At 43.4% G+C, this 25,912-nt stretch overlaps 1 protein-coding gene across 1 annotated transcript in view; it reads right to left on the reverse strand.

Annotated features, from left to right (window-relative positions):
• Positions 1-25,912, reverse strand: part of FRMPD3 (FERM and PDZ domain containing 3) — a 47,462-nt gene that overhangs the window by 4,812 nt on the left and 16,738 nt on the right. Inside the window, exons 8-10 of the mRNA XM_069100443.1 lie at positions 25,141-25,320; positions 21,363-21,507; positions 1,019-1,840 (exon numbers count right to left, since the gene is read on the reverse strand). Coding sequence (XP_068956544.1) covers positions 1,019-1,840; positions 21,363-21,507; positions 25,141-25,320 — 1,147 coding nt within the window. The remainder of the gene's footprint in view (positions 1-1,018; positions 1,841-21,362; positions 21,508-25,140; positions 25,321-25,912) is intronic.

A 25,912-nucleotide genomic window follows, 5' to 3' on the forward strand; every position in this document is an offset into this window, starting at 1 on the left:
GTCTCGCTCTTGAGCCGGAAGGGATGTCAGAGGTTATCTAATTCAACTATCTCATTTTACAGAAGAGGAAACAGATTTCCAGAGAGGGAGCCCAAGGTCATACATAGGATCCAAGATTTAGATCTAAAAGGGACCTTACAAGTCACTGAGTCTCCCTCCTTTATTTTGTAGAGGTCATCCAGCTAATAAATAACAAAGTTGGGAGGTAAGGCCGGGTCCTCTGACTCCCGATTCACTGATTCACCGATTTTCCTCCAAGAGGCTCTCCATATATATGGCTTTGAATGTATATGTGTATATTTGTTGGAGGGAGGACAGGAATTCTTTGCCCCCAGTTACCAATGGCTCTTTACTCCCCTATCCTCAGCCTATTTGGTGATTTCCCTATCACTTCCACTCCCATGGTGGCCTCACTTGTCTTGACTCCCTTCGATCTGAGGACCAAACAAGGCAGTTAGGTGGTACAGGACCCAGAGTAAAGACCTGAGTTCAAATCTGGCCACAGACACTTCCCAGCTGTGTGACCATGGGCAAGTCACTTACCCTCTTGTTTGCCTTGGTTTCCTCATCTGTAAAATGGGGATAATAAGAACGCCCACCTCCCAGGTTTGTTGTAAGTATCAAATGGGATAATAATTGTAAAGACCTTAGTGAACTTTAAAGCACCATATACATTTTAGCTCTTATTATAAAGGCCATAGAGTGCTTTGCAAATCCTCAAGCACAATCTAAGTCTTATCAAGATCCTTGTCGGGGATATTTCTAGGGGACAGGACTAAGAATGAGCCTGGGAGAGCTGCAGCGGGAGTCATTGGCTGGAGGAATGCTGCTTCTCACCTGGGCCACCTCTGGCCCATTCCCAGGGTTGTCTGGCCCTGGGCATCGCACAAATGCCCAGTTGGGGGAGTCTCTCTGGTTTGACTGAATCCAAGGAACAGTGGTCCCACATGAGATGAAGCCTAGAGAGAAGGGAGAGAATTCGAAAGAAAGAGAGAGGTAGAGAGGGACAGTTTATTACCTGCTGTCTGTGGGGGTGGGGGATGTGGACAGTCCTCTGCGGCGGCGAGAGCTTCCAAGGCTTGCAGGGTGGACACCAGGGCATCGTCTAGTTCCTGGGCATGGTCTCGGACAGTTCGGGTCTGTACACTGTCAATCAGAGTCACCGGGATCTCGTCATATAAGATTCCACACAAGGGTCGACCTTGCTCCTGGCTTTGGGCTGCTCTGCGCTTGGGATCATCCTCATCAGAACTGTTGTCCCGGAAACCAGGGGGTGGGGCGGCAATGGCAGGCAGCAGGGAAGTGCTCTCATTTTCCTCCTCTTCCTCTTCCTCACTTCCAGGGGGAGGGAGGGACATGAGATCCACCATATTGTCACAGGAGGTCCCAGGCCTCCTGCTCTTCCGGGGACCCTGCTGGTTCTTGAACTTGGCTTTGCAGGAGTCACAGTAGAAATTCAGGGCCTCAGCCCCAAGGGTATTATCTATGGTATAGGCCCGGGCTCTGCTGGTACAGGGCACCTGGACCGGCCTGGTGGTGTCATAGTCGTTGGTAGCCTCACTATAACCCTGGCCAGAGCTTTTGGATGTTGGATCCGACTTGGTCCTGGGTCTGGTCTCCTCAAAGAAGATTAGATTCTCATTGATGTCTGTCTGGCTCTCCCTCTCCTTCTTCTGCTCCCGCATGTGGAGGTAGCAGAAACTGACAAGCTCTGAGTTGGCAGTTGGGGGGCCCTGCGAGCACGGCTTCCCAGGGCTGGAGACCATGCTGCCCACAAAACTACTCTCCTTCTTCCCCAGGTGGCCCCCAGAGACAGGGTGGTGGGCATTTTGCATGTAATCTAAACCAGAAAAAGAATGGAAGGGTCAGACCAAGCACCCAGGATTGCTGCTGAGCAAGGCTGTTCTATGTCCCCTTAGCATCACCAGCACCTTGCTCTGAGCCATCCGTCTATGGGTTGAAAAGAATGCCAAAGGAGAGGGCCCTCTGACTGAAGCAAGTGAGCTGTGTCATTTCAGGAATCCTGGGTGGTGGCCATCCGTAGGAACTGCTGCTATGCCTGTCGCCTCTTGAAATGAGGAAAAGGCAGGCACAACTGGACTCTTCTACATGGATATACCTAAAGAACTTGTAAAGTATGTGAAGTTCTCTTCCATTCCCCTTCCTTAGCCCTTCCTATCCCACCTCCAACCGTTGCTGGACTGCTGTTTAGTGTTCCTACAGTCAGGAACAAAACTATCTGATCAGTCATCAACACATTGTGGAAATAGTGTATGGTGTTACCCCCTCACCCCAGAAAAATTCACATTTTCAAAGAATAAGACTTATTAAGGAGCTCCAAGGAGCAAACCACAATTGGTGAGATTTGCACTTGGGTTAAGGTGTCAAAGTTGACACCAAACATGGATAAACATGAAAAGATACCGTATGAGATTAGAGTAGCTCCAAATCATTTCACTAACTAGCTGTGTGACCCTGGGACAGTCAATTAACCACTCTGGCCCTCCATTTTCTCATCTTCAGAAAAAATTAGAGGGATTATAGCAGGTGACACCTAAGGCCCCCTCCAGCTCAATCATATTATGCCTCTATAAGCAAGCTGTTTATTTTGAAAAATGGAAAATGGAAAAAAATGTGAAGGCATTGACTTGTGACATAATTTACTGGAAAATTTTAATTGATGCTAAACAGTTGTCGCAATGAGACCTTAAGCACCCAGACACTCCCTTGATCAGCATTTAATCTTTTTTTCTAGGCAGAATAACATGGTAGCCAAAGGTTAGAGTGCATGCTTGTATGTAAAACACTGTTTGTAAGATAGCACAATGCGATTAAAGAGAAAACAAGATTTGGGAGCATTGAACATAAGACCCAGCTAAGCCAGATAAATTGGAGAGCATTTGCAGATGAATCTAGAAGGGGGATAACAAAGAGATGAGAAATGGAACAGCTCTGCCAAAATGTTTATAGCAAGTTATTCTTGTTAGCAATAATGATGAAGCCAATCTGGACTGTACCCCATATACAATGTGAAGAAGTGATAATGGCACCTGAGATAATGAAGTCAGCAAGAGATACCACTGTAGGCTTTTAAGAGAGAAGTAGGGTAGTTAACTAACAAGAATTCTGGACTTGGGGGATCTCAGTCAAATCTCAGTTCTGATACATACTAGCTATGTGACCATGGGCAAGTAACTTGGGCCTCAGTTTCCTCATCTGTAAAATGTGGAATGCTTGCATGGCTAGTATTGTGAATAACACTCTTTGTCCAAAGTATCACAGAAATAGGAGTTATCATTCATATTTACAAAGCTTCCTGATTTAATACGAGCTGTTACTATTAATAAGGCTATGTGGAAGGGCTTAACGTTGGCATCTCATCCTTTGAGGCCAAGATGTCTTGAGGTATGGAGGTGGGAAACTCAGGACATCTGCTGAGTCTGTGTGTGTATAAATAGTTAGGGGGCTACAGAGAGAAGAAGGGAGGAGGGAGGACTGTGGGTAAGGCAGATGGGATTGTCTTAGTCTACTGTTCCCTCCTCCAACATTTGAATACAGGTGAAATCTACTCAAAACGAAAGAAATATGGCCATCATAAGAAGGGAAAGACAAAACCAAGGGGGAAAAGATATCTTAAAAAGGTGGCCTGAGAAGTATAAGTAAAAGGGAGGAGGGGGGATGTCATTGCTAGGTGACCAGCCCCTCCCCCCCACCTATGTTGCCTTGGTGGTCATGATCATAGCCATAGTCGTTGGTGTGGTGACTCACTGGCATGAATGAGTTGCAGCTCTTTCTCCCTTCAGGTACTCTCACCCTGACTCCCTGAATGGCTTTGGCTTCTTTGTTCTTGAAGCATCCAGGGTCTCCTAAAGTGCAGGGTCCAGGGGTAGGGATTGGCCAAATTTGCCATACCTTAGGGGTGATGGCAGCAGAAAGTGACACAAGATTGGCCAAGTTCTCTAGCCAAGACCACCAGAGAGCCTTCTGTAGGAGGGATGCCCTGTGCCCACTTCATCACAATTTACTTTATGGGCTCATAGTCTAGAGCTGGAAGGGACCTTAGGTGTCAGCACCCTCATTTTACAGATGTATAAAGAAAATCGGAGAGAAGTTAAGTGGCTTGTCCAAGGTCATACAACTAGTAAGTGTCTGAGGTGGGATCTGAACCCAAGTTTCCCTGACTCCAAGTGCACTGCTCTGCTCACTGCACTGTGCTGTAGTTCCTTCCATGTACATCTCTAAAGCTCCTCCTGGGATATCCTTTGTGCTTAGAAAGTCCTCTCTCTCCCTCAGCCCACACTTCAAAAAGCCCATTCATTTCTGGAGTCACCTGAAGGCCATCTCCACCAGGAAACCTTCCCAGACTTCCCAAGAGAGAAAGAAGGTCCCTAACCTTGCAGTTCTAATACTTCCTGAATCTATAAGCAAGCTATTTACTTTGAAAAATAGGAAATAAAAAAATGAAGGCATGTGTGCTCCCCCTCTAACCCTAATGGATCTGTGATCTCACTGATGGGAGTGTTCCTTCCAACAATTCAGATCACCATCCCTAAATGTCTGTCTATCCTGTGGGCCTCCCCCCAACATGCTGATGACTGTCTTCTCTTGACATTGAATGGTTCTCAGTGGAGCACATGGTCAGCTCACTCTTGCTATATAGCCCATCTCTTTTTCTAGTCACAGGACGATTCTCTTTATGCTACTTTCCCTGCTTAAGTCCTTGTTTGTAATATGCCGCAACCTGCTCTCCTTCACCTTTGCCCTTTGGTTTATCCTCAGCTTTAGTTCCTTGGAGACTATGTCACCTGATGACTCACAGCCATAGGAACTCACCGGAATATTGGGTGCTAAAAAGACAGGCCTTTGTTTCAGGGAGAAGTTGGGGGTCATTCAAGGTGCTGTGCCCCAAAGCAATCCATTCCACTCTCCTTCCTGTTCAGTTCTGGTTCCAATTCCTTGTCCATTTGCAGCGTCTGTCCAGGCTCTACGTACCAGTGGACAAGCTCTATAGATAGCCGATTGAATTGCATACCACAGCCTGGACAATGAGCATCCTTCATCCACTTGTTTTGCCCTGTTTGGATAGTTAGGCTAAACTCTCTTGAGTGATTATGGATCATAGGGAGGAGGCACTGAAGTGTTCCAGGGCCTGGTACAATCAGCACAATGTCATCCCCAAACAGGAGTAACTGTAAGACCTCAACACCCATAGGGAATCCTTTATTTACTTGGATTCTGCACGGGACTTCTTCCATGACAGTGGGGAACAATTTGAGTGAGCATGTAATTCTGTGTTTTCTGCCTCACATGATATTAGTAATCAGAGAGTTGTGGAACAAAGTTCTCTCTGCTGTTACATTTTTCAAGGAATCTTATACAATTTTGATAAACGCATGGGAAATACCTTGCTGTAGGAGAGTTCTATGGTGTTTTGCCCTATGAAATCAAATTCTTTTTTTTAATAGTCCACAAATAATGAGCACGAGTGGAAATCTTATGTTTTCTACCCCTTCGGTGTGATTCTAAAGATGTGGGAAACCTACCTGTTCTCTTCCTTTGTTGAGGAGTGTAAATTATTCACATATGAAATTGAAAGACATGTAAAAGTGTACATACGGGTCAGTAGTTACTTCCCCCTTTACCCCATCACATATACCTTTGGTACCTTCCTATTTTTCAGATACCTTGAGAACTGACTCTTCAATATCCTCAAAACTGTGTCATTTCCAGCACGGATCACCTCTGTTTAGACTTGATTTAATCCAGCTGCTTTTAGTATCATTGTTCAGGGCCCTTGTCAGTTCCTCGAAGAGCACATCCAGGACTGTGATGTTAGAGTCCTAATGTGGTAGTTGCACTATCTTTGATGGTGAAAAGTATTATAAAGTTTTTTTTTTGCAGATTTTTTTCTCTTTCCTATCTTTGTTGTCCTTTCATCTTCATCCTCATATACTCTCAAGATGATTTTGCTAGTTGGACCTCTCACCAAGCTTCCTTTAAACTGTTTTTTCCCTCTACTGCTTCTCACTGTTTTATGAAGTGATACTGCCAGGAGTATCCTGGAGGCAACTCATACTGGCTCTCAAGCCAATTGTTAAATTTCCGTGTGAGCATTTACATCTCAGAAATTAGCAAATTCTACAAATCAAGTCTTGATTTATTGTTTTATTGATTGTCTAGACTTAAGAAAGTGATGAAGAAAATGTAATTAAATTAAAAAATTAAATTAAATTTAATTTAAAATTAAACTAAAGTTAAAAGTATGTCGAATGCATATTTTTTTTTTTCAGAGAGTCGGTGGTGAAACATTTACCAGAACACCATCAGATACTATTCGTAATCTTCCACCATCCTTCTCTGTAAGATTTTACAAATGAATTTGTATTCTAAACCAGTGTTGTCTGTGTTCTGCTTTTCTCTAACAAGAAGATCATTGTTTGTCAGCTGAGGTCATTTCTAGGCTCTTTTGGTGTCATTGTTATAGTTATTGATTTATTTGAATTCAATTTAAGAAAGTAATATAATCAGTGTTGCTGTCTGTTCCTTTATCCATTTCTCATTTTTGGCATCAATGACTTGCGTATAATAGGTCAGTCTGTAGTTATTTTACTAGTACACCTACAATGTGTTAAAAATCTCAATATCTTCACCAAGAAAGTGGCATGAGGCTATTTGCCAACATGTTGGAATAGTATATGCAGAGAAAGGCTTCACAGGTAAGTTATGCCCTAATTTTTTACAGCCATTGCCCAATAAAATACACAACAGGTACCATTTGTCCTATGTTGTCTAACATTACCTAGATGACAGTCCTGGAGCAGTATAAATGGGAGAGAAGGTGACAGTTTGGACAGTTTGGGTCTGTATGCTGTCAGAGTCACCAGTATCTCGGCTCTCCAGCAGTCTTGGCCAGTGTAACAACATGTGTGGCATACCCACTTGGATATCCCAGAATCTAGACACCCCAGAGTCAAGTGACGGGCATGGCGGGTCTGTCCTAAGGACATGGTGATGTGGACATTTGCTTGACAATTTCCACTAGCCATTTAAGGAAAATTACTTTTGCTTTTACTTGAAAGTAAAAAAATGATGATTCTCCCAAACCACCTTCCCTCGGAGACACTGCTTTTACTTTCAGCTAAGTTTGTGTTTACTGGTTCTCTTGGGAAATCTTGAGTCTCATCAGAACAATTCTGTATCTTTTCCCCAGGTTTATTCTTTGTTCTAGTTTTGGGTTAATTTTGACCTTTGCTCTAACAAGTCAGCAATCTGACTTTACACAGCTGCTACAGGAATGACTCTCATATCCGTAATGAATCATTTCATATCTGTTAAAACATTATTACTCTTTTTAACTTTCTTTTATTACATTGTAATTTGGTGTTTGTTAGGTTCAGTGCCTCCCAATTCTTTTCTCAAAGAAATTATTCGTGACAGATAGGCATAAGGCTTCCATGTGGTCTACATGCTTCTCCCATTCCTTACTTCTAAATTGTATCTTCTGATATGTTCCCCCAACCTTCCCCAGAATCCCTTACACCAACCTTTGCATGGAAGTCACTGAGTATCAAAGTATGGGGATAGGGCTAAGGGCTGGACAAGGAGACTCCTTTAACCAATCCTGATTGGCACCTTCTCTGCTACTTACAATCTTAGAGAGAGGTGCCTAGGACCCTGGGTAGGGAAGTGACCTGTCCAGGATCATTTAGCCAATGTATACCAGAGACAGGATAATATATACCAAAGTATATGTTGACTTAATTTCAATACTTCCTGGACTTTTGCAACCAATATTGGAATGTGAGATGGAATTATTTTCAGTGGTCTTTTTGCAAATACTTACCGATACTGCAATATGGAACGACTGAATGTCCCATGATCTCATGACCTTTAGACACAAGATAAAACCAACTCTTTTTATGTGCTCCTGCAAGAGGAACCTATGAACCATCCTTCCCTTTCACTACCATTTCTGTCTGTCTTCTGATTTCATTTATCATGAGAATGTAAAGTCTCCTGTGAATTCATTCCTCTACTAGTTATGGCTACCCCTTGGTTACTGGTCATGTTTAGAGTAGCAACAGTTAAGTTAATATTTGTAGATGTGTCTAAAAATACTGTGATTCTAAGCGACCTTGGCCACCATCACTGCAAAATCAGAAATGGGGGAGGACTATTTTGTACTTTTTGGTGTTTCTTCGCTTGCCATGGCCGATTCAATTGAGTAAACATTTATCAAGGTTGCTGGGGATACAAAAAGAGGCAAAAAATAGTCCCTGTCCTCAAAGAGCTTACAGTCTAATGGGGGAGACAACATGCAAAAGACATATCTACAAAGCAAGCTATATACAAGATCAATAGGAAACAATCAAAAGAGGAAAAACATTGGAATGAAGAGGAATTGGAAAGATTTCCTGCATAAGGTGGGATTTTAGTTGGGATTCAATGGAAGCCAGGGAGGTCAATAGTGGGAACAGAGGAGGGAGAATATTTCAGGTATGGGGCTGACAGTCAGAGAGAATGCCCAGAGCCAAGAAACATAGGGTCTTGTTTGAGGAACAGCCAAGAGGCCAGTGTCACTGGAAGAGTACATGGTGAAGAGTAAGGTATAATAAGCCTGGAAAGGTAGGAGGGGACTAGGTGATGAAGGACTTTGAATTCCAAATAGAGAATTCTGTATTTGCTCCTGGAGGCAATAGGGAGCCAATGGAGTTTATTGAATAGAGGGTGACATGATCAGACTTGTGCTTTAGGAAAATCACTTCAGCGGCTGAATGGAGGATGGACTGGAGTGGGGAGAGACTTGAGGCAGGCTGCCTCACCAGCAGGATATTGCAATAATTCAGGTACAAGGTGATGAGAGACTAGACCAAAGTGGGGGCAGTGTCAGAGGAGAGAAGGGGGTGTATCCAAGAGATGTTACAAATGTGAAATCAGTAGGCCTTGGCAACAGATTGGATATGGGGAATGAGAGAGGGTGAGGCATTCAACCCTATCTATGGTAATAAGGAAAGTAAAAAAAAAACATTCATATCACCAAGTAAAGACCCTAGTGGGATAAGCCTCTCCAACTTAGCTAGGTTGGGTCCCAAAAGGCAGACACAGTCTGTGACCCTGAAGCTTGCCAGTGTGGGAGTACCTTTCAGAGATTGCATTCTGATGTCAGAGGCTTCAAAAATCTAGGAATAATGCATATCACAACTAAGTATCAAAGTAGGGCTAATTAAACAAAAAGTTCTCACAGCCACTAATTCCTTGTGCAGAATATAATAATTTGCTCTTGTGCATTTATTATCTATTTATTCTCCTATGTTCATTCACTCAAAGGTCTTAACTTTTCTTTGGGGGGGGCAATCAGGGTTAAGTGACTTGTCCAGGGTCACACAGCTAGTAGCTGTCAGGGGTCAGATTTGAACTGAAGTCCTTCTGGCTCTATGGCTGGTACTCTATCCACTATGGCGCCACCTAATTGTCCAGGCATTAACTATTAAGTAACTTTTTGTATTGGCTACTTTGAATGGTAAGAGAGATGAGAGAGATGTTTCCAGGCAATATAAGCTTTTACATACTTTACAACACTTTTTATATAATGGATAACTTTGTTAGGTTTGTACATCAATTGAATTTGGGTGGATCAAATCATAGTTTCTCAACTGCCTCTATTAAGATTCCAGAACTGCTATGTTTGACTACCCAAATGTTCTTTCCATATATCAGAAGTGCCTTCAAGGAGATAGGTGTGGTGCCTGTTCTATAATTAGGAAATTTGGGTTCAAATCTCACCCCATGGTGCAGCTAGGTGGAACAGTGAATAAAGCACTGGCCATGGAGTCAGGAGGACCTGAGTTCAAATGTAGCCTCAGACACTTGACACACTTACTAGCTGTGTGACCTTGGGCAAGTCACTTAACCCCAATTGCCTTGCCCTCCCCCCTCCAAAAACAAAACAAAACAAAACCCACCCCTGATGCTAACCATCTGTATGACTTTGGGTGAGTAACTTAATCTAAGTAGGTCTCAGTTTCCTCATTTTTTTTTTGCTTTTTGTAGGGGAGAAGATAGAGCAATTGGGGTTAAGTGACTTGCCCAAGGTCACACAGCTAGTTTTTGTGTTAAGTGCCTGAGGCCAGATTTTAACTAGGGTCCTCCTGACTCCAGGGCCGGTGCTCTATTTACTGTGCCACCTAGTTGCCCCTAGTTTCCTCATTTTTAACATGAGGCCCCTTCCAACACTATATCTGTGATCTTACATGCTGGACCCCATCCTTTTAGGGCATATAATGTTCTAGAAACAAAGAAGATATTTTTGCCTCCAAAAGGGGATTGGACTAGGTGACCTCTAGTTAATTCTGAGATTAGATGGCTGTATCACAGGTACTAGAGTGACCTCTGTTTAAGGGAAATGTTTATAGAGTGAACATTCCTTTAGTAACATGATTAATCACTTCCATAATGTATGTTGTGAAGTGCTATACAAATGCTGGTTCTTATTATCAGTTTTCACATACTTAGGTTTTTCATATAAAGATAAAACCCTTTGGTCAAGGAGCTCTATTGGGTTAGTACATTGTTTTGTTGGAATGTTATTCAAATGAACAGAAAGAACATTGGTCTGAGTCCTGGCTTTGTCTCTAATTCATTGTGTGACCACGAGACCCAAACCTCCCTGGTCCTCAGTTTCCCTGTATATAAAAAGGATGAGGAGGTTAGATTGGATTGGGTGATCTCTGAGGTCCTTTCTAGCTTGAAAAATCCAATGATTCTCTAAGCTCTTGGCTAGACACATCCCAGTCCTGGCTTTGGCTCTAGCAATCAAAAGCCGATGCCCAGACTTTCTGCGTGGAATCAGCAAATGAAGTCGGTGTCAAAAGCAGGAAGGTATCTGTCATGCATCCCAGCTCATCCTATTACTGATGCCTTTTCCTAGGTCTTGGACCTGTATGTGAGACTTGAGTGAGCAGTGTGGGAAGCAAAGGTGGGGGGAGGGTTCTTTTATGGGGCTATTGTTTTTGCTTTGCTTTTTATCTTTGGATCCTCAGTATCTGGTACACAGTAAGTGCTTACTAAATGCTGGTTGAATTTAATTCTGCCTGCCTATGATACAAACAGTATGAGATGAAGTTCCTTCTCTTTGACTAGGACTGGGCATTGCATTGACTTTGAAGTAAACATATTAATATAATTTTGTTGCTATAGTCTTCCTGCTGGGACTTGGAAGCCTCTTCATTATACAGAGCCTTGGGGGGAAATGGAATTTGTTGTATTTGGGTATCCCCTGTTTCTTTTAAAGAGGGATGGAGGTGACATGGAATTTTGCATTTATGTACTCACTTGACATTACCCTGGGGTTTGGAGAGGGATCAGATCAGTAATTTCATCCATGTAATGAACTTCCTATACCTTCTCTACAATTTCCAGCCTTAGAGAGTTGTCTAAGTGTCTGGGGGCACTGAGATGTTAAGTGACTTACTCAGGCTCACAAAGCCAGTGTATCTGAGTGCGGAGACTTGAGCACAGATCTTCCAAGGCCAGCTTTCTATTAAATCATTGTTTCTTGTCACTTCTCATGAATTATTGCAATATGCACAAATAAAAAGGAAACCCTTTGAAAATTGGAATAAAAGAGAGCTACAATTAGCATACATTAATAAGGTATTGTCTAATATTTTGGTGGAATTGTCTTTGTAAGGAATGTGTGTGTGGGGGGGTGACGAAGTAGTACCCTGTTGCTTTTATATAGTTTTTTTTTTTGGAGGGGGGGAGGTAGGGCAATTGGGGTTGTGACCTGCCCACGGTCACACAGCTCGTTGTGTGTGTGTGTGTGTTAAGTGTCTGAGGCCGCATTTGAACTCAGGTCCTCCTGACTCCAGGGCCAGGTGCTTTATTCACTGTGCCACCTAGCCGCCCCTAGTTTTTTTTTCCCTCTTTCTTCCCAGGATGTTTAGTGACTGGGGAGGGAAGCAGGGGATTGGACAATGAATGGATAAGCATCCAGTGACAAGAGTTTTGAAGAGAACCTTGAGAAGAAGACATGGGAAAAGAGAAAGAGACAATAGCTTCCATGACCAGGTTGCTCTGTTGGGCATCCATTGTGGGTAGTAAACTTTCTTCCATACCTTGAGGTGCTGAAGCAGCCTGGGAAGGGGTGTCTTGGGTGGGTCTAGGGGATTGTTCCTATCCTACCAAGCCAGAGATATCAAAGGAGTACAGGGTGTGAGGAATGACCAAAACTTTTGTTTCCACAGAAATTATGTAATATATGACTTATGAAATCTAGGGATCCACACATACCAGAAAGCCTTTTGACTTGCAGCAAATGCAGGAAAATAAATTGATCATAGAAGACACTATCAACATAGATTAGTACTAGATTATCTTCTAGCAGAAGAAGAGGGAAATTGAGAGAGATAATGGAGAAATTTGTTTCCATAAATTCAGAATAACAGTCAGCAGAATGGGATACACAACAAAGGAATTATGTCTCATACAGAAGATAGTGGGAAAGCAAGAATCCCACTGATTTTATCTTGTTTAGAGGTTAGAATTCAGCTAAATAGAGTAAAAATTAAGTCTTGCTTGGAATACTCATGCATAATAAGCTTATGAATATTAACTTCTCCTCTGGGAGGGCTAAAGCTTCATTTTTATGGTCATACAATACTTGTAGTGGGAGGCAGAACATGTCAGAGGAGCTGTGTAGTAGATGTATCAGAAAGTTGTGCGCCCTGTATTACCCAGCCATTGGGGAGACAGGGGAGGGGCTTTGTGGTCAAGCATAGGTTTTATTTTTGTTTTTTATAAGCAATTGGGGTTAAGTAACCTGCCGAAGGTTACACAGCCAGTTATTTTGTATGGGTGTTAAGTATCTGAGGCTGGAACCGATCCTGGGTCCTCCCAACTCAGGCTGGTGCTCTTACTCACTGCGCCACCTAGCTGCCCCTAGACATAGGTTTTTAAGGCTTACTTTTTTTTTGGAGGGTGTGTCTATTCAACAAGACACCCACCACTGTAGTTACATTAATAAAATTTATTTCTTTTATCTCTACCCCTCCTGAGCCTGAATAAGTTATTTCTCACAAGGGGGCCAGCAGACAGAGCAGCCAAAGGCAGCATCACTCACTGTCTGAACAATGTGTTGTTGTTTGTCCTTGGTGTTTGAAGATGACCAATGGCATCACAGGGTGATGTCTTGACTTGTGAATGAACTAGATTTAAGTGAGGCAGAGTTGTGCAAAGTTGTCAGCCCCACTCTCTCTTCCAGTAATCAAAATCCAGTGGCAAGATGAAAGTCAGGATGACTGGCTATGGCTCAGGATGCAGTGGATGGCCTTGGCATCTTGGATGCCTGACCAAGCTCTAAGCATGCCACAGTGCCCAAGGAAAGTAGGAAGATCAATATACCCCCACAGCCCATACTGGGAGGGACTGGTAAGTATTCCCCCTTGAGGGAGGTGAGGCAATGACACGGGGAATAGGGAGTGTATACACTGTGAGTGTATGGGAATGGAGAAAAGCACTGGACTCCATTCTGGCCTAGAGGGAGGAGCAGAAGTGAAGAAGGCAGTTTTGAGGTTGAAATGATGGCCATGTACTAGAAAATCTCTTTTATTATTCTCAATATTGCCATGTTTTTCATGATCGATTAAACTGTTGCTATGATAAAATGGTGCTTTGTTAACAGCTGGATCCAAATGGAGGGGGTCTCCAGGTGGGATGAACTTAAACAAGGAGTCTTGTCTATTTGTATGCCTAGTGCTTTGCACATAGTAAACATTTCATTCATTCATACTGAATTAATGTAGAGTATTTTGAATCTAGGCTCCAAGGAGGCTTAAAAGTAATAGGAAATGGGTTTACCCATAAATCCCTAAAGAATGTTACATTTGTGGGGGCTTTATCTAGGATAACTTTTTTTTATCTTAGGGAAATTATATATTTCTCCTTTTCTTTCTCTCTCTTTCTCCTCTCCTCTCTCTCTGCATCTCCTCCCCCCTCCTCTTTTCCTCTTCTTCTCTGTCTCTCCCCCCTTCTCTCTCTCTGTCTCTATTTATCTGTCTCTCTCTCCCTTCTCTCTCTCTGTCTATTTCTATCTGTCTCTCTCCTCTCCTTCTCTGTTTCTCTCCCCTTCTCTCTCTCTGTCTCTTTCTCTCTGTCTGTCTCTCTCTCCCTCTGTCTCTCCTCTGTCTCTCTCTCTCTCTTCTCTCTCTCTCTCTCTCTGTCTCTCTTCCCTTCTCTCTTTTTGTTTGTCTCTCTCCCTCTCTCTCTCCTCTTCTCTCTCTGTCTCCCTCTCTCTCCTCTCCTCCTCCTCTCTCTGTATCTCTCTCTCTCTCTGTCTCTCCCCCTTTTCTCTCTTTCTCTTTCTGTCTTCCTCTGTCTCATTCTCTCCTCTCTTCTCTTCTCTCTCTGTCTCTCTCTCATCTCCTCTCTCTCTGTCTCTCCCCCTTCTCTCTCTTTCTCTCTGTCTCTTTCTGTCTCTCTTCCTCTCTCCTCTCTTCTCTCTCTATGTCTCTCTCCTCTCCTCCTCTCTCTGTCTCTCTCCCCATCACCTGTTTGAGAATTAGGTCATACTGAGGCTAGTTCATCTGGCATTGTTGGCCCCCTGAAGATTTTTTCCTATTCTATAGGCTATAACTTCCAGGTCCAAGTGTTGGCTGTTGCCCAATGGCACTCTTACTAAACAGACCAACTGATGTTTCTCTATACCTTTTATCCATTGGCTGTTGTTAAACATTGTTGGGTTGTCAAGACATGTTGCAACTGAGAGAGGGCTGGCAAGCTGGTTCGTCCTAGCTAACTAGGACTGTTCATTTGAGTGTATCTATGGGATATTGTGATGAAGATAATGAAAAGGGACTGCCTAGAGTGCTCAAGGAAGACAACAGAACAATGACTCTGACCTGGCCATTTGGGGTGGTATCCTCAAAGATAAGAAAGATTGGAGATGTTTGGGGATGAGTTACTTGACTTCCCTTCTCCACCCCCAGGCTATGAAGGATGAGAGAGCAACAAAGGGTGAAGCCCTCCTGGAGGGGTCACAAAGCATGGGGTCTCAAAGGGGTCGTGAGTGGAAAGAGTCTAAGAAACCCTGGGCTAGGAGAGAAAATAGCACCTTTATGGGTGATGTCAACAACAAGATCGCCTGCTGGTGGAAATGCAAGAGATCCACTAAGGGAAATCAAGATACTTCTCAGGGGGACAGCCTTAACTCTTTGGGGTGGAACTGTTTGAGTCCTGGAGAAGGCATATTGCTAGAATAGAGTGATACAGCAGTGGTAAAGGACTGACTATAGAAAAATGGAGGAAGCCAATGAAAAGTCTCAAGAGCCCCATATTTGAGCTCATTTGTGTCCTGAAACTGCAGAATCCTGACATGACCAAGTACCCAACTTGGAAAAGCGGAGATTGTGTAGTAAATCTATGTCTAATTGACCAATACTTTTCAGCAGGACAGAGAAGAACCCTCCTGGTAATTTGGGTTGTGTGTGAAGACGCTGTTTCTGAGACTGGTGGCCAAAGTGTCATCAGATCAGAGAATCAGACCCAGAGCTGGAAGGGACAACAGAGGCCATTGTGTTCAATTCCCTCCTTTTTACAGAGGAAGAAACTAAGGCCCAGGGAGCTTTAAGTGACTTGCCTAGGGTCACAAAGGTAGTAGGTGTCAGAGATGGGATTTGAACCTGTGTCTTCCTGATACCAAATCCAGCATCAACAACATAAGATCACAGATTTCGAGATGGAAAGGCCCTTAGTGCAGAGGTTCTTAGCCTAGGAGATCTGCGTATAGATTTCAGGGCATCCTTGAATTTGGAAAGGAAAAAAAGTTGCATCTAAGTTTTCACCAACTTAACTGAAATGTAGTATTTTCTTCAATTATGAATTTTTAAAAAATCTTACAAATACTTTGTAGGTTTCTCCAGACTGCCAAAGGGTTCTATGACACTAACAAAGTTAAGCAGGCCTGTTGTAGAAGCCACCAAGTCCAACACCCTAATTTGACAGATGAGGAAACTGAGGCACAGAAAAATTAAATGAATTACTCAGGGTTATGCAGCTTATAAGGCAGGATTTGAACTCTAAACCCAGTGCTCTAACCCCTGTGCCAATTAGCCTCCTTGAGGTCTGTGCATGGAGAACAGGTGGACAGACCACCCCAAGCACATAGTGGGTTGGTGCGTACCAAGGGCCTATGAGGACATATGAGCATGCTTGAGCAGAGAGGAGTGTGGGATGGACATGATGAGATGCTAAGGACAGTGAATTTCTTTGAAGAGAGGGCAGTAGATAGAGAGGTAAAGAGCAGAAAAAATTTCTTCTCAAGTGGTTAAGAGATAGCTCCTCATGAAAGAGCCACAGAGGGAAACTGAGAGACTACTCTGGGTAATTCCGATTCCAATTCAGGAACTTCTGGGGAATGAAACAGTGGATAGAGCTGCTTCTCTCAGAGGGGCAAAGGTCGGGGTGAGGGTGGGGGACAAGCATCAGCAGAAGGCACTCAATCAGGCCTAAGTTTATTAGAAACTGCCACCCTCTAAAGCAGCATTGGGACATGGACGTGGGGCTGGGACACATCGGCCTGGGTCCTGAACAACTTAAGCTGCCCCTTGCCAATAGCCTTTCTTGTGTCCTTTCCACTTGGGCTCATGGGTACTCAGGTGAAAGTTACACAAAGACAGAGGGTATTGAGGGTCCTGATCTGTTGGCCAGCATATCTCAAGTGACAACTGTATGCCAGGCATTTTGTAAAAGACGTGTAAGACAGGTATTTCCATAGCCTGTGCAGTGCCTAAGGCCTCTGCAGAGTGGGGGCCACTCATGTAATAATAACTAATATCTGTTATTTAGTGCTTTAAGATTTACATGACATATTACACAAAATTTAACATTGGAGCCTCCCGACAACCCTGTGAAGTATGTGTTGTTATTATCATCATTTTACAAATGGGGAACTGAGAGAATAAGTAATTTGCCCAGGGTCACATGGCTAGTGTTTCAGGTAGTGTCTAAGGCAGATATTGACCTTGGGTCCTCCTCCCTTATCATGCCAACAAGTGGCCACTCCAAACCACATTTGGGTTTTATCGATGATATTTTCCTAGGGAATTCATGGAGTTTACATAAGAAGGGGAGTGCCAGGGGGCAGAGCAAAGATGGAGTCATAGAAGTAGGAAAACTCCCTGTGCTCTCCCCATAACCACTTCAAATACCTATAAAAATGACTCTAAACAAACTTTAGGGCTACAGAACCTACAAAGTGACAGAGAGAAACAAATATCTCGCTGAAGACAGCCTGGCAGATGGACAGGAAAGGTTCATCACAGCCCACTGGGAGCAGAGCCCAGCCCCTAGTGAGCCTGGAGTTTTAGCCTCAGGGCGGCCAAACCAGTCACGGCTAGAGGAAAGTTGGGAGAGTAGATCACCAGCAGCAGTGGTGGTTTCTAGAATTATCAACCCATAAATGCCAAAGACAAAGTGAAAGGTCAATGTAGACTTTGGGAACAGGGAGTCAGGGAGTGTGGTCCAGCCTCTACCCCTGGAGGGAGAAGCACCTGAGGTGCAGCTGCTGCGTGGCTGCTTCAGAGCTCCTGGACTGCAGACTGTTGGGGCACCACGCAACCAGTCTAAGGGGTAATCACTGCTTGGATCTGGATCACTGTCTAAGGTGGAGGTCCTGACGTGTGTGACCAGTGAGCCAGAGCAGGTGGAGGCTTCAGAGAAGGCAGCCAACTAGTAGCTCCAGCAGCTGTGAAAACCCCAGTGATCTGGGACAAAGCTCTCCTCTCTGGAAGCAGAGTTCTACTGTGGCAAAAAGCTCAAAAGTCAAGTATTTGAGTGGCAACATGAGCAGGCAAAGGAAGAAAAGCAAGTACAGCAGTCCAACTTTGGATTCCTTTTCTGGGGACAAAAAGGATCAAAGCATAGAACAGGAGGAAGACAATGAAGTGAGAACTCCTGCACCAGAAGCTTCCAAGAAAAATATGAATTAGTTACAGGCCATAGAGGAGCTTAAGAAGGATTTTGAAAACCAAATAAGAGAAGTGGAGGAAAAATTGGGAAGAGAAATGAGAACGATGCAAGAAAATCATGAAAAGAGAGTCAACAACCTGACTGAAGAAAATAACACCTTAAAAATAGACTAACTCAAATGGCAAAAGAGGCTCAAAAAGCCAATGAGGAAAAGAATGCCTTAGAAAGCCAAATTTGCCAGATGGAAAAAGAATCTCAAAAGCTCACTGAAGAGAATCATTCCTTCAGAATTAGATTGGAGCAAATGGAAGCTAGTGACTTTATGAGAAATCAAGATACTATTAAATAGATCCAAACAAGTGAAAAAATAGAAAGCAATATGAAATATCTCATGGGAAAAAACACTGACCTGGAAAATAGATCCAGGAGAGATGATTTAAAAATTATTGGACTACCTGAAAGCCATGATCAAAAAAAGAACCTAGAAATCATCCTTCAAGAAATTCTCAAGGAAAATTGCCCAGATATTTTAGAACCAGAGGGCAAAATAGAGGTTGAAAGAATCCACCGATAACCTCCTGAAAAAGATCCCAAAAAGGAAACTCCTAGGAATGTTATAGCCAGGTTCCAGAGTTCCCAGATCAAGGAGAAAATATTACAAGCAGCCAAGAAGAAACAATTTGAATATTGTGGAAACACAATCAGGATAACACAGGACCTTGCAGCTTCTACACTGAGGGATCGAAGGGCTTGGAATATGATATTCTGGAGGTCAAAGGAACTGAGATTAAAACCAAGAATCACCTACCCAGCTGAGTATCATGTTTCAGGGGAAAATATGGTCATTCAGTGGAATAGAGGACTTTCAAGCATTCTTGATGAAAAAACCAGAGTTGAATAGAAAATTTGACATTCAGATACAAGAAGCAAGAGAAGCATGAGAAAGTAAACAGGGAAAAGAAATCATAAGGAACTTATCAAAGTTGAACTATTTACATTCCTACATGGAAAAACGATCATTGTAACTGATGAAACTTTTCTCAGTATGAGAATAGTTGAAGGGAATATAAATGTATATATACATGTATATGTACATATATATGTCTATATAAGAGGATATATGGGCATATTAATACATATGTGAGTGTGTGTATATATATGTACAGGTATACAGAGACAGAAGGCACAGGACCAGTTGAATAGGAAGGGATAAGAAGGGGAATGCCACAGTCTTTATGGAGGATGGCAAAGAAACGCCAAAGCTGCCACCACGGGGGAAGATCCAAAGAGATTTGGTGTTGACTATTCTTCAGCAAGCTTGAGAATATCCAAGTGCAAGGATCAGAAAGTTCTCACTGAGTGAGTGAGACACCACCAGATCAATGGAACAACACAGGGAATCCATTTTGAAGGTGCTCAGCTTTTGCTAGAGAAGCCACAGGAGACTGCCCTCCGCAGACCCTGTCAGCCAACAGCATTATCAAGAAGTTCCCTGGTCTGTGTGTCTCCCCTTAAGGGAGAAGACTAGAAATAATCTGGATGTGAATAGACTATTGGGCTTTGAATAAGAGAAGCAAAATGGAGCAGTACCAATGCCAGGAAGCCAAGATGCTGTGAACCAGTCCCTAGGCAGCCAGTGATTTTTATATCTTTACTGATGCCTTGTTTTAACATTCACAGTTAGTTCTGAGTCTTATCCTGGCCTCCAGCCCCATCCCTCAACTCTTCCCTGGAAGTGAATCCTCCTTTGGAACAAAGAAAAACCATTCAGTAAGAATAACCAATTCAACGAATGCCTGGCCCTGAAAGCCTCCAGCTTTCTGGGGAGAAGAGTGAGGGGTGGTTCATTCTCTGTGCTCTGGGATCAAGATGGGTTATTATAATGAGTCAGTGTAGCTTCCTTTTAATCATCTGTACATTTACCTTATTGTAGTCATTACATATTGTTCTATATTATTCTTCTGGTTCTGCTCACTTCACTCTGTATCAGTTCATATAATTCTAACATGGTTCACCAAGTTCCCCCTTCACAATTTCTTTTCTGGATCTAGATCTAGATCATTTCATGGCCCTGCCATTTATAGGCTTAGAGTTGCCCAGAGGCACTGAACAAGTAAGGTTAAGTAACTTACCCAGGGTCACACAGTCAGTGACGGTGGAACCTCAAGCCAGGTCTCCCTGACTCTGAAGCTTCCTCTGCATTTCTTACTACCTTACTACATAATAATATTCCATTATATTCATGTACCACAGTTTGTTCAGTCATTTATTTCCTTAGTGTTGAGCACTGAATTTATTACCCTGAAAAGTGCTGCTTGGAACGTATATGGAACTTTTCCTTCTTTTTTTAACCTCTTTGGGGATATATGCCAATAGTGACAAGGCAGTCAAAAGTTATCAACAGTTTAGTGGCTTTTTGGACAGATTCCACATTCTTTTCCAAAAGGGTTGGACCAAACCACAGCTCCACCAACAGTGTATAGGTGTGCCCATCTTTCCACAGGCCCAAACTGTGTGGATTCTTGGTTTGGGGCCCTATTAAATACCTGAATTAAATAAAAAAAAAAACTAAGTCCACCTATATTGATTGCTCATCTAAATGTTCAGCCTCTATTGTAAGCTTTTTGAAGGCACCAATTAGGTCTGTGGACTTTTCTTTGAACAGTGTTATCTCAAGTAGAATTACTAGGGTGATGGAGATGGTTGTATATCCCTGTCTTGGCATGCATGTTTGTTGGTTTGATGCTGTTGATTATGTTAGATGCCTTTTCCTGGGTAGGATCATGTCTTTCTACCTTAAGTTCTGCACAGGGCTGTTGTGCGCATGGCCGGGGCTCAACGCATATGATGGCCAGTTTAGAGGAGATTCACCTGCAAAGAAGCAAACTCGTTCATGGGCAGGTTAAAAACCTGGCCACTTTGCTACAGTCCCTCCTTTTTATGTGTCTCTCCAGAAGGTGGTGTCCCCAGAAATCTCCCCTCCCCCCACACTCCCATGGCAGTTATAATTTCTACAGTACATTACAATCCACAAAATTTTTTCTTCACAATGAAACCACAAGGTGGATCATGTAAGTAACTCATGGGTATGTCCATTTTACAGATGAGGAAACTGATTCCTAGTCCAATCCTCTTTCTACTTCACCATAGAACCTTTTATACTATGCCAAGACTCCCAAATAGGTATCACAGAGATTACCATGACCAAGAAGCCCCAGAGAATGACGGCAAAAGGCCTGTATGCCTACTTTGTTCAACAAAAACACCAGACTATGTCTGGGAACACCAGGGTAGTCCATCTTTTGATAGGTGGGAAACAGGGGAAGTCAACGTGAGGCACTGAGGCAGCCACAGCCCCCCAGGCCACTGGACCCGCAAAAATGGAGGCTGAGCCCTACCTGCCTTGTTCATTGGAGGTGGAGGAGGCTGGCTGGGAGTCTTGGAGAACATCATTTTTCTGGAGTCCAACAGGAGGCGGCAGTACCCGGCAATCAGACAGGCAAAGTTGGTGGCTTCGGGCCATTCCATCAGTAGTATCAGAGGCTGGAAGCAGATAGCACAAGACTAAGTTATTTCAGAAATAAGGAGAATAGCATATGTGTGTAGAAGCATTAGCACACCTATTTTACATATGTGGAAACCAGAGAGTTTGAGTGACTTGTCCAAAGCCAAAGCCTATTATCTTCTGACTCCAAATCCAGTATTCCTACCTTACTTAGGCAGTGTCTACTGAATGAAAAAGGGAGTTCTCTCCAATCTCAGCTGGAGAGAAAGTTGAGTTTCTGGACCTCAAAACCATGTCTCTGTACTGGGTACCTTCATTTCTCATCTCTCCCTCTTTTCCCCACTTTCAGCTCCCTTTTGTGTGTTTCTTCCCCCCCCCCTTAAAATGTAAACTCCTTGACATCTGTCTTTTTGCCCATATTTGTAGCCCTGACACTTAGCACAGTGCCTCGCACATAGAAAGCACTGTGTAAATGCTTATTTCCTTTTTTCTGTTCTTGTTCTCACTCACTGTATAACCAGTCCATCTCCTTTCCTAGTCCTGTATTCCCTGAATGCTATATTACAAGCCACTTCTTGAGCACAGGTCAACTGCATTTGTCACCAAGCATGTCTAAATTGCAGTTTGGGTCAGCCAGAATAAGCTATTGTATCAAGGCTGAAAAAATGGGAAATGGACAAAGAAAAAACCGATTCCAATTGTTACCATTTCCTACATAAATTTAATCAGTGTAAAGCAATCATGCCAATGAGAAGGTCAAAAGAGCCCAATCAATCTCCTTATCAAATAGTTACATATGACAGTTTAAGGGAAATACCAATTTAGAATATAATCTCCTATGTAAAACATTTCAGAAGGATGGTGAATAGTAGTGGAGAAAAAATCTGGTTTGCAAAGGGCTTGATATTGGGTGGCTAGGTGGCGCAGTGAGTAAAGCTCTGGCCCCAGAGTCAGGAGGACCCGAGTTCGGTTCCAGCCTCAGACACTTAACACCCACACAAAAAAACTAGCCGTGTAACCTTGGGCAAGTTACTTAACCCCAATTGCCCTCGAAAAGGCAAAAAAAAGGCTTGATATGATACCCAGTTCATCCAGTGGCAATTTTTATTCTTTAGACAACATGCTGTTCTGTGCTTCTCACTGATATAGCATGAATACAATTTAATCTCACTGAACAAACATTTATTAAATGCCTCTACTGTGTGCAAGGATGAAGTAGTGCCTGTCTTAGAGGAGCTGATGTTTTCTTGGAGGCATTCAACATATGCTAAGGAAAGTCACCATGAAAGTATATAAACAGAATGATTTCAACTGATGACTTGGAGGCATCATGGAAGACCTCATGTCACATGTAGTATGTGAACTGTGCTTTGGAGGAAGTCGGTATTCCAAGAGGCACAGGAGTGGACACATAGCACTATCTCTCTGAAGGGGTGAGGTGTAATGTCTTTTATAGGGAAGAGTTGGTAGGCTAGTTTAACTGGAACAGAGAATGAATAAGAAAAGTCATATGAAATGAGACTGGAATAATAGGGAGGATCTAGACTGGGAAGGACTTTCAATACAAAATGATTTTGTATTTGATCTTAAGGAAATAGCTTTTGAAGATTTCTGAGGAGGAGAGTCACATGGTCAGATCTATATCTTGGGTAGCTTTGGTCTTGTGTTACAAGATAAACTTGGGAGTTAAGGAGCCTGTTGAGAACACTGAAAGTACATCTGGAGAACCTCCTCATCTATGGGGAATCTTTCCAGTAGGACCTTACATTGCCATCCTCCATGGCTTTTGGGGAATGCAGGTCTGTCTCTCTGGTCTCTACACCTTGCTTGATATGAATAATTAATCAGCCAGCTGACACTAAATGCCTACTATGTGCCGGTCAGTCACTGAACAAAGTTATTTCTATGGCTGCAAGGGATCAAAGGATCCTAGATCCTGAGCTGGAATGGGGCTCAGAGGCCATCTAGGCCTCTCTTCCAGAGAAGTGACTTGGCTAAAGTCACACAGATAGTAGCTGAAGTATCTATCAAGAAATATCATAAGATCTCATTTATACATAGAAGAAACAAATTTTTGTCACTTTTATCAAAGCCTTTAAGGTTGTGTTCTGCTCTGACAAATCAAGTGACTTTTCTTTAGGGAAGGCATAATGATGATGATGATAACATTTATGTAGCACCTACTATGTGCCAGGCACCATGCTAAGCTCTTTACAACTAATATCTCATTTGATCCCCAAAATAACTCTGGGAGGTAAAGTACTATTATTATCCCATTTTACAGATGAAGAAACCAATGCAAACAAAGGTGAAGTGACTTGCCCAGGGTCACATAGCTGTCTAATGATAAATTTGAACTCAGGTCTTTCTGACTGCTGGACCACTATGTCACCTAAATGCCCCTGGCATTTATATAGTGCCTGCCAGTGTGCTACGCACTGTTGAGCAAGATTCTCATATCTTTCCACTAACACTGCCGCCATCTTAGTTCAGGACCTCATTATCTCTCACCTAGACTATTATTACAATAGTCTCTTAAGAAGTCTCCCTGACTCCAGTCTGTCCCCACTCCAATCCATTCTTCACTCAGCTCCCAAAGGGATCTTCCTGAAGCTTAGTTCTGACCGAGTCATTTGCCTGCTTAAAAAGCTGCCGGGGCTCTCTCTTGTCCCCAGGATCAAATACAACTTCCTGATTGACTTTTGTAGCCCTTTCACTCCCGCCTACCTTTCTAGACTTATCAGATACATAGGGCTCCTTCATATATAGTAAGTGCTAGCAAAATTAGACTAGAATGCTGGTCATCATATTCAACTTTTCATTTCCCACCTCAGGGCCTTTGTATATAAGCTGTCCCCCATGCTTGGAATGCACTTCACCTTCACCTTTGCCCATTGGAGACTCTAGCTTCCTTCAAAGCTCATCTCCTATGGAAGACTCTCCTGGAAAATTACTTTAGATCCATTTCATATTTAATTTTCTATGTATATGTTGTTTCCCCCCAATAGTATGTAAGTTCCTTGAGGGTGGAGATGGTTTCACTCTTCTCTTTGAATTCCTTTCTTGGCACATAGTAGTTATTTGTTGAATGACTCAATATTAAAGAAGTTAAGGACTGGCCTGGATATGCCCAGATCCTCTGACTTCTTCCACAGTGTCTGTCTGTTTCCTGTGAGTCAATGGTGAATGAATGATGGATAGAGTTCCACTCAAGCTCCGGATACATCTCTCCTAATTAAGTGCTTTTTGGTTTCAATTATGCTACCTCTAGTTTGCTGAAACTAGCTCTTGGAGGGCAGTCTTTGTATCCCTAGTGCCTGACACACGGGGTTGGGGAGGGGCACTAAATAAGTGCTGATTGCAGGGGAGACCCAAGAAGGGAGAGGGTGTGACCTCTGCAGATGGGTCACCTAGTCATTCTTGCCAATACATTCTTCTTGTCTTCAACCCTAGCAAATGGTGTGACGCCTGTGGGGGCATCATCTGTCAGGGAAAGGGAGGGAGTCTACCACCACCTTTCTAGGTCTGCTTCTGTGAGCAGTATCAGAGCCCAGGTATGTCACCCCGAAGGCTTGACTAAAATAGAACAATGGATGTGTTGGTTGTTCTGCCTCAAGACTTCAGTCTCTCCCCCACATGGATGGAAGAGAGTGGAACCTGGGAAGGCTTACCTTAGCATCTAAGATGCTGGTCTCTACCCGGGCCACACTTTGGTTCTCCTGGAATAGCTGGATCTTGCTGATTTTGCTGAACTCTGACAGCACAGTGGTGAGATTGGTCTTGAGGTCAATCACATGGCTGATACCATGCCGGGGTCCCACCAGGAGGGTTGTGGCAGAATGTTTCTCGTCCTGCCAGGTGACCCCAGGGACATGCATTCAGAGAATTCACAGCAAGGGGTAGATGAGGTGGGGAGACATGAAGAGGAAGGAGACATGAACAGGGGTTGTGGGGCAGCTCTGCTAGAGAAGGGGGGGTGGGATGAGTCTAGTGGTGCTTGCTGCCAGGCTTAGAGCATAGCTGGGAGGGAGGGCTGATTTGGCCATTCCACCACAGGGTGGGTCTAGCTAGTAAGTCCCAGGTCCATGTTGCATTCTCCCCTGGGACCACCTAGATTTTGGATGTCTCCCTAGCCCCTTCCTTCCCTTAGCCCCAGAGGTTGCAGTCATTTTAGCTTGTTGTGATCCCCAGTAGAACCTGATCCTGACTCAAATAGCAAAGGGGGCAAAACCTGTCTTCAGGTGCTAAACCTCTACTTTGGCACCCCACCCACCCAATTCCCCTCCGGCTGTCCTTGGTCCATCCCAATCCCCTTATATAGTGCTCATGTCATGCAGAACCCCCCATTCAGAAATTTCCCCCCTTCAAACTTACCTGTCCCATCCTGAGTCCCATTCCCTCAGAGCCCTGCCAGGAACTAATCTGATAAACTGGTTTCTGAGA

This window comes from Petaurus breviceps, unplaced genomic scaffold (assembly GCF_028583685.1).
Source record: "Petaurus breviceps papuanus isolate PSGF00001 unplaced genomic scaffold, PetGlider_PUasm1.0 400, whole genome shotgun sequence".
NCBI classification, from domain to species: Eukaryota; Metazoa; Chordata; class Mammalia; order Diprotodontia; family Petauridae; genus Petaurus; species Petaurus breviceps.